Source organism: Crocodylus porosus, unplaced genomic scaffold (genome assembly GCF_001723895.1).
Source record: "Crocodylus porosus isolate Cpor-Errol unplaced genomic scaffold, CroPor_comp1, whole genome shotgun sequence".
Taxonomy (NCBI): Eukaryota; Metazoa; Chordata; order Crocodylia; family Crocodylidae; genus Crocodylus; species Crocodylus porosus.
This window is the reverse complement of record NW_017728940.1, coordinates 3,765,922-3,781,748: the sequence shown is the minus strand read 5'-3', so window position 1 is coordinate 3,781,748 and position 15,827 is coordinate 3,765,922. Positions and strand designations below refer to the sequence as shown.

Genomic DNA, 15,827 nt, shown 5'->3' with positions numbered 1-15,827 from the left:
GACCCCAGCTGACTTCCTGCCCTTTGGGCAGGGGGCTGGACTCGATGATCTCCCGAGGTCCCTTCCAGCCCTGATGTCTATGAAATCTATGAAAGCAAGTCAACCTATAGTGGGACCTGATGCATGAGTCCAGCTGCAGCTCAGGCCTGCAGAGTGCTGGTGGGCAGGTCAGCCTGCAGCATGAGGCCTGCAGCAGGGAACTGGTAGGTAAGTTAGCCTGTAGGATTGGGCCCAGAGGGAGCCTTAGGTAGGCTGGTTTGCAGGACCGGTCAGTCTGCAGGTACAAAGCCAAACCAGGTCCAGGTTGCATAGCTTGAATCCACCTCTGAGCCTCAGTTCAAGTGTGTGGCAAGGTGCAGGGGCCACTACCAAGGCACCAGCAAACAAGGTCGTGGTCCCACCATCACAACACATGGGACTGAGTGGGAAGAAAGAGGAAAGAGAAACCCCTTTCAGGAAGGTTGGGCTCCCCAGGCAGGGGCAGGGGCAGGACTGGACCCAGGCTGAGGAGTTTTGTTTGATGACACCAAAGTCCTGAACGTACTTCTCGAAGACCCTGATGTGTCATGGGGAGGTACCTGGTAATCTACCCCATGAAGGCAGAAACAGGGCTCACATAGAGTCAGTAGCCCACCAATCCTGCCTGGGAAACAGAAAATCATTCTATGATCTCCCTGCACAATTCTTCCCGAGGGTGTTTCACTATGCACAAATGCAGGAGACCTTGCTGCCTTTGCAGTTTATATCATCAGGAGCTGGGAGCTCATAAACACCATGGGGCAGACTCATGGTTGCCTGTGGCAGGGAAGAGAGGGTACACAGATTTCCTCATGCTCCACAGGTCGTAGTTGCTACTGGAAAAGAGGTGACAAGATCAAAACTTTGTCCACACTTAGATGGCCCCTGGGGATAACACAGGTAAAACACACCAGCTTCTGTAGCTGGCAACACAATGTAGCTAATACCGTGCCCAGTTAGCTGCCCTTGACTGCTCATACCATTTATAGCTGCGTAAGCTAGGGTCAGTCTTCAGCACAAGTCTGGATGAAGGCTTGAACTCATGCCCCCGGATCTGCCTGCAGAAGCCTTAACTTAAGAAATACAGCTAGCTAAGGTTATTCAACTGCAGCCTTTCCCCACCATTATAGGGGGTTTGCCCAGAAAGAAAACATGGGAAAATATCATTTTAAACCACTTTTTCAATGGGAATTTTCAAACCAAAATTTTTCGTTGCATTTCATTTCAAATTGAACCTTTTAATTTGGTATTAGAATATGTTGCTTTGTTCCTCTTTATCGGTATTCTTTTTTTCCCCTGTTGTGCCACTGGCAACAACAGAAGAAATTAAGCTTAGATTTTTTGCCCCATTTCTCCTTTTTCATTTTTAGCCTCTTTTTCAGAGCAACTACTTTAACTTTCTCAGACCTTGAGAAAGTCCTTGAGTGGCAGCAGTGCAGCATTTTCAGTTTTCCTTTTGCTGTTGGGTCACTTTTTTGAGTTAGAAGTTTAACATGCGACAGCATGGGCAAAAGGGAGGAAAAAAGAAAAGGCAGAAAACCCTTGACATTTTGCATTTTATTGCTCTGAATGGCAAGAAGGAAAATGCCTGAAGGGCATGAAAATGCCAATCTTGAAAAATCCAAATGCATCAGAAAATTGTTTGGGGAAAATTTCTAAAGCACAAAAATGGCTTCCCTTTGGACTCAGGGAAATGGAAAGATTTTTTTTTTCCCCACAAAATTGTTCTTCCTTGCTCTAGATCTAATGGGTGATGGAGAGAGAATCCACTGGTAGAACATCCCCAGGTCTTGGAGCAGCTGGGACTCAGGGCTTTGTTTAGTCCATTGTGACAATGGGAGAGTTTGCAGGTATTGGGTCCAGGTCTAGGCTGGAATCTCGATCAGGTCTGGTATCAAGGGTATTCGGAAGACAGTGAAGGATATTGGTTTCCAGCCAGACAGGTTTAAGTCTGTGTCCACATTAGTGTTCATCACCAAGGAGGAATCTGATTCCCATTGAAGCCAATGGGACGTTTCAGTGCGGCAGGAACGCTGGTTGACCCGGCTACCCAGGGTTCTGCCTCCATGCTCAGCCAGCTGCCCAAATGGCAGCACGATGCAATAGCCGCCCTGACTCCCAATAGTTTACCTGCCGCACTGAGGCAATGGGAGTGAGATCTAGCCAGGTCCAGGCAGGACGATGCTGCAAAGGCTTCTACAGGCACCATTTCTCCTCCAAGGCAATGCATGACTGACTGTCTTCCTTACCCTCTGCTTCATCTCATTCTCTTTCGCAGACAGAGCCGCTGGATGTATCCACAGTCCTCGACAATGAGCTGGAGGTTCCCGTCAGCGGAGGGCCTAGCGGGGACTTTGAAATCCATGAGGAGGAGGACACCACTCGGCCGGAGCTCAATAATGAAGTGATCCCTGCTGTTACCTTGGCAGCGGGGCCGGGACTGGGGAAGAATGCAGAGCCCGGCCTCATAGACAATACGATAGACTCTGGGAATTCAGCTGCGCAGCTGCCTCAGAAGAACATCCTCGAGAGGAAAGAAGTGCTAATAGGTGAGGCCCGTGGCCCCTGCCCCAAACCAAGACTGCCCACGTATCTGCAGCCTAGAGCAGGTGATGGAGGGATTCTCCTTGGGCTTAGAAACCTGCACCCCATGTAGATAGGTCCTTGCACATGCTCTACCAACTTGTTCCCCCAAAGCAGCCTGGCATCTCTCCCCTTTTCTGGATTGTCCCCCCATACTGTACTGAAGGAACACATGAGAGCTGTAAAAGTTCTTCTTTCCTATTCAACATGCTAGAGGACAGCCCTAGCAGGGCTTGCACAGCTTCCCTTGCAACCACTGTGGACAACTTTCCATACTCAGGGTTTCGGTCTCTCACCAAAAACTGACAAAACTGCTCAAATTTCCACTTGGTTGAAAAAAGTGATTTTCTGTCGAAGAGGATGTTTTGATGGACAATGTGTAGCCAGCTCATGTCTTGGCTCATTGCCTCTGTGTTGTCAAACTGCCTAGTCTGTGGTGTTTGCTTTATTGCATGACTCTCAGGCAACGTCTTCCCTGCCAGTGTTCAGTGGCTGCCTCTGTCACTCTCCCACGGGCTCCCACTTGCCTACCCTAGGACTTAATGGCTGACAACTCGATCTTGTTTGACTTGGTGGTAATGTCAGGGCTGCTACATGGGCTGGGTGCTGAGCTGTTGGGCAAGGCACTTGTGGGTATATGGGGCATTGGTTAAGTCAAGCAGATGGCACCAGGTCTACCTACACCTCCACTCTGCACTTGGTAATCAGAAGCCCATAGACTGACACTCCTCTCCCAGTTAGCAAGCCTGGTACTGAGGGCTTCCCCAAGCCAGGAACCCAGGCTGACACAGTGACATCTCCCACCCTGGTATCCAGTCCGTTACTATAGATGAAGAGTGCTTTCTATGACCCATAAGAATAGGGTATGTATTATGGTGTATAACTCTGTGGGCTTGATAGAATTATTGTTGTTACACTGCCAAGTGACTTGTTTCAAAGAGTGGCTTTTAGCAGGCTTTTTCCAAGATGAAATTGCTACCCGGGCTAAGAACCAGTACATATTTTTGCCATACGTAATCCTATAGGCTGACTTGCAATCTGAGTGATGCACTTCTTGCTGCTGATATGAATGTCACCCTTAACACTCGGCTGTAAAGCCAGTTACGTAAGAATCAATCTCTTGAGCCTGCGGGTGTTTGGAGAGCTTCTCAAAGCCCCAGCTCCTGGAGTCATGTGATTCTCTATTCTGCTAAACAGAGCCTCCATTTTTGTCAAACTAGAAGAGAGTTCCTAGACTTCCTCAAAACATGACTCTGCAGGGCTCAGGAACCAATAAATAAATGAAATAACTCTTTAAGTGGTCATTTTTAAAAATGATATTGCTGTTCTGGAGGTTTTAATGGTGGTCCTTGACTATGTGGGGATGGCAACATGTTTTCTGGACAGCAGCTCTGCTGCCAGGGTTTAGGCTACCTCCCTAACCAGTGCTTTCTTGTGCTCTGTTGCAGCTGTCATTGTGGGAGGGGTAGTCGGGGCGCTCTTTGCTGCCTTCCTCGTCATGTTGCTCATCTACCGGATGAAGAAGAAGGATGAAGGGAGCTACACGCTGGAGGAGCCAAAGCAGGCGAATGTCACGTACCAAAAACCCGACAAGCAGGAGGAGTTTTATGCATAAAAAGAACCCAGAGTGCCTCTCTCTCTCTCTCTCTTTCTCCCTCTCACTTTCTAGTTCAACTTTCCTATCTCTCTCCCTCTCTCTCCCTTTCTCTCTAGCTCATCCAATCTCTTGCTCTCTTTCTGATTGGACTGTGAGTTAAAAAAAAAAAAAATTTCACACACACAACAACTAAAAAGAAAAGGAAGAAAAATCTTCCATATAAAATAAATAAATACTAAATAAATGTGTCACAGATTTGAGATGAATCCCATTAACCTTCCTCCAGCGGAAGAAGCATTCACAGGAACCACAGCATGAGGAGCGAGCGGTCAGCTAACCTGTGCCTATGGGACAGTTCCTTGGAGGAGCACGTGCTTGGGTGGGCATTTTGCTGCTGGTGGCTGGAGTTCACTGGGCTTACCAAACAACAGAACTGACTCGAAGAGCTGGACACCCATTACCAGAACTGGGGTGTTTGGGGGTTTTTTCCTGTTGGGGGTGGGAAGGGTTTCTTTCTATGACGTGGGGGGCTTGGTTTCTTACCAGGATTCGCTGCTCCGTGGTTCTGTTCAGAAAGAGGACGTGACTGTCAAAATATATTTCAAGCCTCAAAAAAGCACAATGAGATGAAATATCTTATGCTCCAGGATTGCTCTGGGAGTGAAAAATGACCAGTGCGCTGGAGACGAGCTTTTAGATCACCTCTGCTGAGAGTTCACATAGCTGCAGGGAGCCACAATTTTGCTGATGTGTGCTGCTCCCGTCCTGACACCGCCTCACTTCATTGCATTGCTGTGCACAGCCAGAGCCCTTAAGTCTAGAAACCATGCTTCATGGGCTGGCAAGGGGCTTTGGTTGAAAAGCGAGCTTGTTTCTGCTGGGTTTTCACTGTGACGAATAAAACTCAGCTAGCACGGTATTTCCGACTGTTTGCAAACAAACAATACTGATTTTTACATGAAATAGGATATTGTTTGGTGGAAATTGATGACAGCTAAAGGGAAAAAAAAGGCTCAATCCTCTTCTGCGTTCCTTTCAACGGGATAATATTTGACAATCTCAACACACCACGATATGCAGCAGAAATAAAGAATTTAAAATCAAGGAGGCAGTATCTTTTCTCCTCAGATTTTGGGGCCTGACCATAATTTCTAACAAATAATAGGCACCCCAGGAGATAAAGAAAAAGAAAAAAACCAGACAAAATTAACTTTTCCAGGGTCACCATCAGGCCAGGTCAGTTCTACTCTATATCTTTTGTAAAATCCAGGATTGATATGTTCCTATGGTTTATATATTTTTAAATTTCAGTGTAAACCTTACAGCGATAAGATGGGATCTGAATCCATTGATTTCCAATGGCTTTGGATCAGGTCTCCAGTGCATGGGAAACCAAAAGAATAAGAGACTAGCAGCAACTGTGAACCTGACTACTGTATTTTTATCGTCTGGGGGGCTCTCATGTGGAAAGCAAACAAGTGCATTAGGGCCTGGTCCGGAGTCTAGTGAAGCCCATAGAAAACTCACGGCTTTGGATGAGGCCCAGAGCGTGGAAGAGTCAATTAAATGTTTTAATTGGTTGGTTTTAATAATCTAAAGGGCTGTTAACAAGGCAGTCAAGGAGATTGCTGTTTTCCTTGTAATGGCAGTTGTGATCCTGAGACATCCATCCCATCAAGGCCCTGACTTCCCTGTTATATTTATTAAAACAAGCAAGCAAAAAAGAGCCGTCACTTTTACTGCATCGCATCCTCGCATAACCGACACTAGCGTGGTGTGACAGGCATTGTCCAGGGCTGTGCCAGAGGCAGGACTTTATGCATCTGCAAGCTAATAGGCTTAGCCCTTTAGCTCAGGCAGTCAAGGCTCATGTTGTATCCAGAAGACCTGTGTTTCATTTTGTAGGCACCCAGTCTAGGACCATACGTACCAGAGTTTTCTTCTGGAATGGCAGGTTTGCATGTAACTGGGAACGGGGGCTTACCCCACCAGGGTGTGTTCTGGGCTTGTTTGGTAGGAAGCACTGTAAAAATTCTGCTCTGGGACCTGGGAGCGGTGCTGGCACAGGCAGCAAAGTCACATCAGCTGTGTAGATGGGAGAGGGAAATCTCAGCCAAAGCATGTGCACAGAGTGAGCCTTGTCTCCTGGCAGATGGTGCGACTAGAACCCATGAAGGAGGCTCTGGGTCTGGCTCTGACCTTAGCCCAGCCTAACTCCACTGCTGCCAGCAGAGTTAGTCGTGATAGATGTCCGTTTAACTGGTAGCAGGATTTGGCCTGCTGTCCCACTGCAGGCACAGAGGTCAGATCAGGGGAATACATCCTATAGCATAGGTGATGGAGTGAGAAAAGCATTCTGACTCCCCTCTGCACCCTGAAAGCTAATGACTTTCTAGTCAAATGCTCACTTTGTCCTTACACCTCTCCCAGCCCCAGCAAGAGGGGTTCTGCTCACAGCGCAGAGAGGTCCCTTTATGTCGGTGCTAAGAATTTCTCAGCTCCTCAGTGAGAGGAGGCCACAATTTTGGGCTCTCTCAACAGGCCCCAGTTCCATGAGCTTGCCATATTCGTGGGCACCCATTTCCCAGGTTGGCTTCTTTATGTCTGTCTCCACTATGATGGAGAGAAGGTTTTGTCTTGTTTCTATGATTCATAGAGTTTGCAGCTCTGCTCTAGCACCTGGCAACAAGGACTGCAAGCTATGGGCTGGTTTTCTTTAAGGAAAATAGCCTCTTTGCAGTTATAAATTTGGAGGCCCAGAAGCTTCTGGGTGGGCTGATTATATAGCAAGGCCAGATAAAAAGAAAGGCAAGGCCATTCAGGAATACAGAGCTATTTAGCTACATCTAACAATAAAGCCCTGGGCTTCTAGGCCCTTTCATTATGCTGTGCACCATATTCACATGGGGCTTTGTGATGATAAGACTGAAATTGTTCTGTAGCACAGGCCCTTACCACTCGAGCAAAGGAAAATCTCCTGTTGCATGTCTGCAGTATATGGACTATGACCCTACAGTTCATAGAGTCAGGAGCCCCTGCTTAAGGCAGGATCATCACTGTCTAAACCATCCTAAACAAGTGTTTGTGAGCTAAGCAGGGCTGATTCCATTCAATAGCAGGAAATGGTGCATGGCTGCAAAACCAGTTCATTCAACTATACATCTAGTGAGTGAATCTCAGAATAATCACCCAGTAGGTACACGCAGTTTGGATAGGTGCATCCAAAATGTCACAGGAAGTGTTTTCTTCCTATAAAATTCCCAGTTTCCCTGGCCTCCTCCAGAATGGAGCAGCACCAGGCACAACCATGTGCGGGGTTCATTAGCAGGAAGACCGATGCTTCCAGGAAGCTTGGAGCAAATCTGGTTCTACAGGTAGGATGGAGGATCAGGGTCTCTGAAGTGGCGTAAGCTCGAGAGTTTAAAAAAAAAGACTTCTATTGAGCGTCTCTGCTGGGGCATCCAGCTGAGAACCTCAAAAGGGCCCGATTTTGTTCAGTGCTTTCTGAACAGAAGACCCCGTTAAAAGTGTCCTGCCCAGCACAAATTCTGAGGCAGCCCAAAAGCACTGTCCCTTTTGAAGGACCTGGCCCTAATGTTTCAAGTGTATATTAAAACCTTCTACTCAGTCTTTTAAATTTTGCTTTTCTTAGCTTCCTCCTTAATCTTTTCCATGTTATTCCCCCCCTTAATAGTCTGAAGTTCTATAATACAGTTTTTTATTGTTATTATTCATTCCAGCTTAACCTTAGACCTCTCAGCTGGTGTTAGATTGTAATCCTGGTACTTAAATCTTTTACAGCTTTGGAAGTGAGCAATGATCTGAAATTTGAGACTTACAGCAGGCTGAGGACGGGTTCTTTCTTTCTCTCTTAAGAGAATTTAGAGTACAAAATTAGAAGGAAAAAAAGAAGCTAATTAAAGCTGACCAATATCTTAATTTATTGTACAGTATCTTTTACTCTCAGTCTCTTTCTTGGTTTCACTTGGACTGGGAAATAGATGTGATCTCAAGGAGATTTTAGTTTGGTTTGTTGCATGTCTTTCTTTTCATTACTAAAGATACAAAGATGACTCACAAAAAGGCCCTGCCATCAGCTGCAGCTATGCAGGACAGCAACAGAGATCAACAGCTGGATAAAAGATGTGCATGATGCCTTGTGCCCCATCTTTTTTTTCCTTGAGCTGAGGGACTGGACTATTCTTCTGTCCTAACTAGAAGAAGCAAAGGATCCCAGAGTTGCAAGTAATTGAATACTGCCCAGATTTGATCCAAAGCCCAGAAAGACTCCCACTGAGTTCAGTGAGTTTAGAATTGCAGGTGAGGTTTTGAAAGGGGCTTGGAGACTCAAATCTTATTGACAGTCAGTGGGAGCTGGACAGTGAAATCCTGCAGGCACGTTCCAAACTCCTGTGCTCAGTACACAAACTGGATTCTGGACCTTTGAATGGGATGGGTGGCATAACTTTGATCAGAGAGAGCTACAAGGATGGTAGAAAGTAGATGTCTTTGCCCAGACATGGATCTGGTAATGAAGCAGGAAGCTCATTAGGAAAATCTACCCATTTGTTAGGGGCACAGGAGGGCAGCAACATGGCTACATGGCACCTTTAGGTATCCTCTCTGCTTCCATTCCCTGCCCGCTTCATATCTGATTGAGTGTGAGGTGCTGAGCACCCCCAGCTCCCATGGGCTCAAAGGCAAGAACAGAATCACAGCAATGACCCGGGAAGCCTCCACTGTGGTGATTCCAGATCCATCCTAGCTTCCAGGTAATTGGTTTGGCAGCAGGTCCTGCAAGAACAGCTTGTGACCTGAAGTTCTGGTTTTGTCCTTGCTGACTGTCACGACACCACCAGTTATACAAAGTCTACCACGAAGACTGTGTTGAAAGTCTTCGCCATTGTGGAACGCAGCCATCCACTGCACCCAGGACACTCTGAATCCAACTCATTGCTGCTTACTCTGCACTGGCCCCTTGTTCAAAATGAATAATTGTTGACCCTTTCTTATCTGTTCCCACCTGTGGAGCTTCCTTCCTCTAGTGCCCATGGGTTTTGGTGGCCTTTGATGCATGGCGACTGGTGCAGGTATTTGGCCTGGCTTTTGACTTTGCACTGACCAATTAGACTGTAACACTTCTGTGGAGCCGTAAAATGTGTCTCGGCAGCAGTAATGGTGCCTTTTCAGTGATCCTTTTTTGGATAGCTTTTGGATCACTTAATTCAAGGGGGACTGACACAGAGGCACACAGAGAACAACATCTGTGAAGTAGGAGCATCACCTTTTTTGGTCATTATGTTCTGACCCAAAGCCACTCTTCTGAGTTCTGTCCCTTTTTGCTGTGTGGCTTTGGAAGAGGCTTTCTTGGTGGTAAGAGGCCAGAAGCTTCCTTGCCTATAGGCAGTGAGACCAACTTTATTCCAGAAATATTCAAAATGTAGATGAGAGTTGCAAGTGACCTCTGTCTCTAGACTTGACCAATCCTCAGCTTAGCATCCAAGCATAACTAGAAACGATAACTGAATACAGGAGATTTCAGTATTAGACCTGGATATACATGGGGACTTAGGGTCTGCTGTACTTGGAGCATTAGTTCAATGCTCCCTTCCAGCTTGGGGTAAGGATCCAGACTGAGTGCTCTGAACCTAGGTAACACCAGCTCTCGGCTGCTCTGCTTTCCTTATGGCGCAGGCAGTCTGGCTAGAGGGTTCACCTCAAGTGCTCTAAGTCCATTCGAAGGCCTGGGTCTCTGCATATTGTTGAGTCTGGAGGAACCACAGGGAAAGCCTTTGGGACAGGTCTGGAAAGCAGTGGGGAGTGTTGGCTTTGGCACCACTACAGGACATCTTTCTGCCACAATCCCTGTGTACTTCCATGTTCCTCTTTAGGTGTCAGTCTCCCGGCTGTGAAGTGCACCTTATGGTTGTCTCTCTGTTGGGATGCTAGAGCTGTGAGAAGGGGGACAGAAGGTCTCCAGGCCAAGACACACCTATGACCTCTTCCCACTCTTTTTCACAGACCTGCAAGGGAGCACATACGTTTTGGTGGGGTAGCTTGGAAGCTGCTGGATGCTGATATGGGGGGAGGGTAAGGGGGTGGAGGAAGAATTGTGTGGCTTCTTGCAGGCATAGTAAGTCGTCCCACTGAGCAAGCAGTCATTGTAGAGATGCGCTCTGCCTTAAAGAGCAAATGAGCCAGGTCATCAGACAGTGACATTTTACAATGTTGTTATCTTCAGTGGAGCTGAAACAGTAGTGCCAATTGTTTACCCAGAGGAAAATTTGACCCAGTGTCTCTACATCCCACCCTCTATTTTTGTATTTCAGTAAATTCTGACTTTTCCATTCCTATAGCTATGTAACTAGATACCTACACGATGCCCATCCTAGTTTTATTCAAACCCTCTCTCCTCTCTTCCCCTCACTGCCCCTTCTCAGTATGACTCTGGCTTCTGAGAACCATAATTTAGCTCTACAACATCGCTGCATGTACAAGAGGCAGCATTTGCATAAAAGCTTTATTTCTGCATCAGGCGCGCATGACCATGATATCCAAAGTCAAAGTGGAGACTTCTACAAGTGTTGCTAGGAGCCTTGGATGTGCTGTTTAGAAATGATTTGAGCCCTGGGAAAATGAAACCATATGCCAGAATCCCAGCAAGTTGGGTTCTTGGAAGGGCTCTCTTTTCTACTCAGGCTTTGCTTCTGTATATTAGAAATTCTGGCATCAAAGGGAATGTCTACATGAGATGTTTAATCCGCAGAAGACTAATTCTACTGCACATTAGCATGGGGGGCAAAGCCTGTGCTAATGCACAGTAGATTTAGTCTAATATGCAGTAGTGCCACAAAAAATATTCATTTGTGCTAATGTGCAGCAGTGCTGATTATAATGCATTAAGTTAATACCTATCATTACAGGTTCTAAACTTAATGCACCATAATTACAGCGCATTAATAAACATATAGACGCATCCAAAGAGATGTGGGTAATGGTGTAGGCTCCAAATTAGAGTTGATTAAAAATGAATTTACAAAGCATGATAGGAATCAAACTGTTTATTTTTTAAGAAAATCCATTATTTTTCAGTAAATTCTCCAGCAATGACTCATAGGCACCCAGCAAGCAGAGAAGGACCAGGAAATGAATTTAACTAGTCTAGTCTGGGGTGGCATAATAAGAAAACAGGTGACAGATGAGAAGAAAAGTAAATTAGGTTTTTAAAATGTCCCTTGTTAAAACGTGGAATGCTATTATAACACTCACCTGTGTGGGCCTAAGGTAAAGGTGCTGGGATGGGAGTCAGGAGTCCTGGGGCCTGATTCTCCAGTGCCCTGCACTTTAAGTCATTGGGTGCACTAGTACCATTCTGAACACGGAGTATTTTGCACTCACTTTACACTTGTGTCAGTGAAGACACAGGTCACATTTCATGCCACCTTTTAGGTGTGTAGATGATTGCAGGCACCTAAATGCGATTCTATCCTCCTCTCCTTGTGTCCTGAAAAAAAAAGTTACTGCAAAAGGTAGGGTGGGTCTTTGAGTTGCAGAAAAGCAATGAGAGGACAGTCTTAAGGGTCAGATGACAGCGGTACAAAGTAGAAGCATTTGTGGATTTTTTAGGACATGAGCAGGATGGACTAGAATTGCACTTAGGTGCCTAAATCGAATTACACACCCCAGAGGTGGACCAGAATCTGGCCCAGAGTGTCACGCATTGGAAGGGGATTTGTTTCATTTCCTGTTTCTGTTGCTGACCTTGTCGTTTGACTATCTCCAAGTCGCTTCTCTCTCTACTTCTGGTTCCCTGCCTGTAGATGGGATAGCGATTCTGACTTCCCTTTGCAAAGCACTTTGAGAACTATGGGTGTGAAATACGCTGTACGCAAAGTATTATGAATAGAGCGCTCAATCCCAGCCCAGCCACGCATTTCCTGATGATCTGATCTAATAACTCACATGGTGCAGTCTCTTTAATTTTGAAACATTGACAAAAATTTTCCCCACATCCATTGCACTGGCAGCATTCCAGGTGCCAAGTTTGGACCCATTTTCTAGCAGCCGTGCAGCTGCGACTGTGGAAGTGCTAATGGAAACAAGGCTCAGCTGTCAAGAAAGCCTGTCATAAACATCAGAACCCTGTCAACACGACTGCTTCGGGTGTTGCTAGCAGAGCTGAACCGTGGCTGCAAAACAGGTTGCAACATTTCTTGCTGTAGCTGAGGCCTCAGTGGTCTAGGTGCATGTCAGTTGATATACTTGCGTCTCTGTTGCAAAGTCAGTGGAGTTACTCCAGAGTTAAACAGGAGTAAATAAAAGCCGAATCTTGTCCAAATCACATGGTGTAGCTGTGTACAAGATGCAGAGTTTCTTTATACATGTGCAGTTCCATACTCAGTTTCTCTGTTGGAATGACAAAGGTCCCATCAATCGTTAGTTATTACCTGCCTCGCTCCGTTTAATCCTGTAGCATTTGCACTTATGATGTATAATTCAGAGCTGTCTGATCTCTAGCACAACATGTGATGCTCCAACCCAAACAGACTCTTTAAATGGAACAAAGTTGCTAGTTAAAATGAAAAGAGGGTTTGTTTTTTTTCTTCTTTTATTATTATAACTGTTCATAGTCCACAGTGGGCTCCAGGCTTGCAGGCACTGAAAGGCTTTTGGCAGCTACTACAGTGACACTGAGTTTCCAGCATTGAAACATTTATTAGAATAACTCAGTCTTGTTAGGCACCTGGCCAGCTGCTCTGCTTTACTGAACAAATCAAAATCAGTTGCAGTGTTTGGAGTGAAAAGGTAGCTGGACGGAGATTATGCGTGTGCGTGCGTGTATATATATGTGTGTGTATGTATATATATGTGTATATAATTAATATATATGTATATATGTATATACATGGCTTACTGTGTATTCGCACACGCGCACACACACACAGACGTAATTCAAGTCTTGTACATAAACTAAGAGGGAAGAAATGAATTTACTGGTTGACTTTGCACATTCGAAATTTTGAAATTCTGCTGAGACTTTGGACCAGGCCCTCAGCTCTTGAGATCCACTGACATCAGTTGAGGCTTTGGCCCCTTTTCCCTTTCTTGACCCTCTCTCAAAAAGGGCCTGATCCAGAGTCTGTTGAAGGAAAGACTGCTGAATTTCATTAAGTTTTGTATGAACTTAATGACAGAAAATTTGACACAGATGCTCTCCTGGAAAGCCTTCTGCTACCAAGATGCCCAGAGGCCATGTCGGGCTATTTGGAGCTATTTCTAAGGATATCCTATTTGCCAACTCACCCTTTCTTCCATGCAGTTTGGCCAAAGTAGAAGCAGAGAAGGACCTGTTGGCTAAACCTACATAGTGATTTCAGAAGCCTCTTACTTGCTCCCTTCTAACCCCAAGCATCTTGTGCCTCCAGCTCAGTGGACATTTCTTAGCAGCTACAGAGAAATTTTCAGTCTGGAATATAACCTTTTTTATCCCCTTACTTTTGGATTTGGAACCAGTCGTCACAAAAGAGTTTGGTGTGCTGCCCAGAATTTCTGAGATCCAGCTCCCAGATCTCGCTCAACGCATTTCCAAAGGCCTCAGGGGTACCAGTGACTTTACGAGCATAAACCACCTCTCATTTGGGTCCCTAGGGTCTAAGTCATAAATATACAGTTGACAATCAAACCAGACAAATATGAAGAATAAAAATATATATATCCATGCTGTTTGGTAAAAACTGCTTTTTAAAATCACTTATGAAGCAAAGTACTTATGTCACACTAATGTTCACCACTCTGTCTCTGGGATAAGATGCCACCCATTGGTTATTCTGTAAATAAACATGAAACAAACTTGTATAAAACAAAAAACACATTGATATACATCCAAAAATACCCCTTTCCAGAAGATTTCAATAATCGGGGGGGGAAACAAATCGCCCCTGCTCTCCTTTTTTTTTTTTTTGGAGCTGACTGAAAGCCCCACGAGGAGAATGAAAAATCTTTGACAGTAGATGAAATTCTAGGCTGTTTTACTATCCAACAACTATGGGAGGGGGAAAATGCATGTAAATATTTTTAATAGGAAACATATCTTAAACAGATTTTTTTTTTCTATGTACATAACTCTTCTAGAGTTTAGTACTTAAATTGCTTCATAGTGTCTGTTAAAAACAATAAATAAATAAATAAATAAAATGTTTGTTAATTGTTTTTGTTCTTACTCAATGGCCAAAACTTTAAAATTAAAAAAAAAAAAAAAAGACTATAAAAATAATCTTTGCCAATGGATCTAGCACTGTAATGGTACTGTCTATTTTTTTTAATTATTTCTGTGCTGTGCCCATTTATAAAAGGAAGACAAATAAAGTCATTTAAACATGGATCACCGGGAGCTTTGCTTGTGTTTTGTTCCTTCTGCCTAGTCCCTGGGTTTTTGTTGCTCAGGCATACAAGGAGGGCTGAACAAGACTGTAGCACTTGTTCTCCAGTTTGCCTCAGCTAGATAGGATCAGGGGAGAGGCGGTGTTTAATTAATGGTCTCCATAGCAACTCCTCAGACACCTTGCAAAGCCAGCAGCAGCTCCCCTCTACACGTCCTAGCCAAATGCAACCCAGTTATGTTCTGCGCTCAGCGCATCAGACTTCTTCGTTCATCTTGTCGCGGACGGGAGAGCATAACACCTGGGTCTGGCCACTGGCTCTATCGAGTGCCGTGTAAAAGAGGCCTGCTTAATGATACATTTATTGATAGAGTTTTGTGTGTGTGTGTGTGTGTGTGTATATATAAAAATATATATATATATATATATACACACACACACACACAAATATACACACACACTTTCAGGCACACGCCCTTCCTCAGGCTCAGAAAATTTTACTTACAGGTACCCCCCGCTTAACACTGTTCCACTTCGCGCTATTTCGCTATAACGCTCATTTGAAACTGATACCTGATTTCGCTTAGCGCTCTGTGAGTTTTGTTATAACACTCGCACGAGTCATCCTGGGTCATTAAAAACAATTGTGGTCGCCATTTTGGGTTGTTGAATACTTTTGGTTTTCCTTAATGCTTGTTTTGCTTCATGCTCGGCTTTTCAGGAGCCAATTAAGAGAGCTAAGCAGGGGGTTGTCCCATCTTTCATTTTCCCTGAGCCTGAACAAGGGGGTGTATGCCTGAAAGCTGGCAGAAAAAAGATCTTTTTTTTGCAATTGTCTTAGTTGGATAAAAGGTATCGTCTCTGAACCAAGCGTTCTAGCATTTTGCATTGCTTACACATTTTAGAAGCACTTCGCCCTTTGCCAAAATGCTGCCACTTCTGGGGCAGAACATAGCCGCTGTTTAGCGTCAGCTCAGCCGAGGGTCTTTGGGTAAATGTGATATCTTTTATTCGGCCAACTAAATAGTTGGAAAAATTGTTCTTTGCAAGCTTTCAGCACAAACACCCTTCTTCAGGCATAGGGAGAGCCTGCTGGTTTTTTGTGTCCTCCTGGATGGAATAAAAGCCAATATGCAAAATGCAGGTCTGCCAAAATGCAGGATCAGAGACCATAGGAGCCAATAGATAGTGGTGGGGGAAATAGTTGATGCTGCCCTAGCACGGGGAGTGAGCCCTTGTGCTTATCGTCG

The 15,827-nt window shown here is 45.1% G+C and overlaps 1 protein-coding gene across 1 annotated transcript in view; it reads left to right on the top strand.

Annotated features, from left to right (window-relative positions):
* Nucleotides 1–14,577, top strand: part of SDC3 (syndecan 3) — a 21,903-nt gene extending 7,326 nt beyond the window's left edge. The window contains exons 3-4 of the mRNA XM_019548017.1: nucleotides 2,297–2,567; nucleotides 4,050–14,577. Coding sequence (XP_019403562.1) covers nucleotides 2,297–2,567; nucleotides 4,050–4,216 — 438 coding nt within the window. The 3' untranslated portion in view covers nucleotides 4,217–14,577. The remainder of the gene's footprint in view (nucleotides 1–2,296; nucleotides 2,568–4,049) is intronic.
* The last annotated feature ends 1,250 nt before the right edge of the window (nucleotides 14,578–15,827 follow it).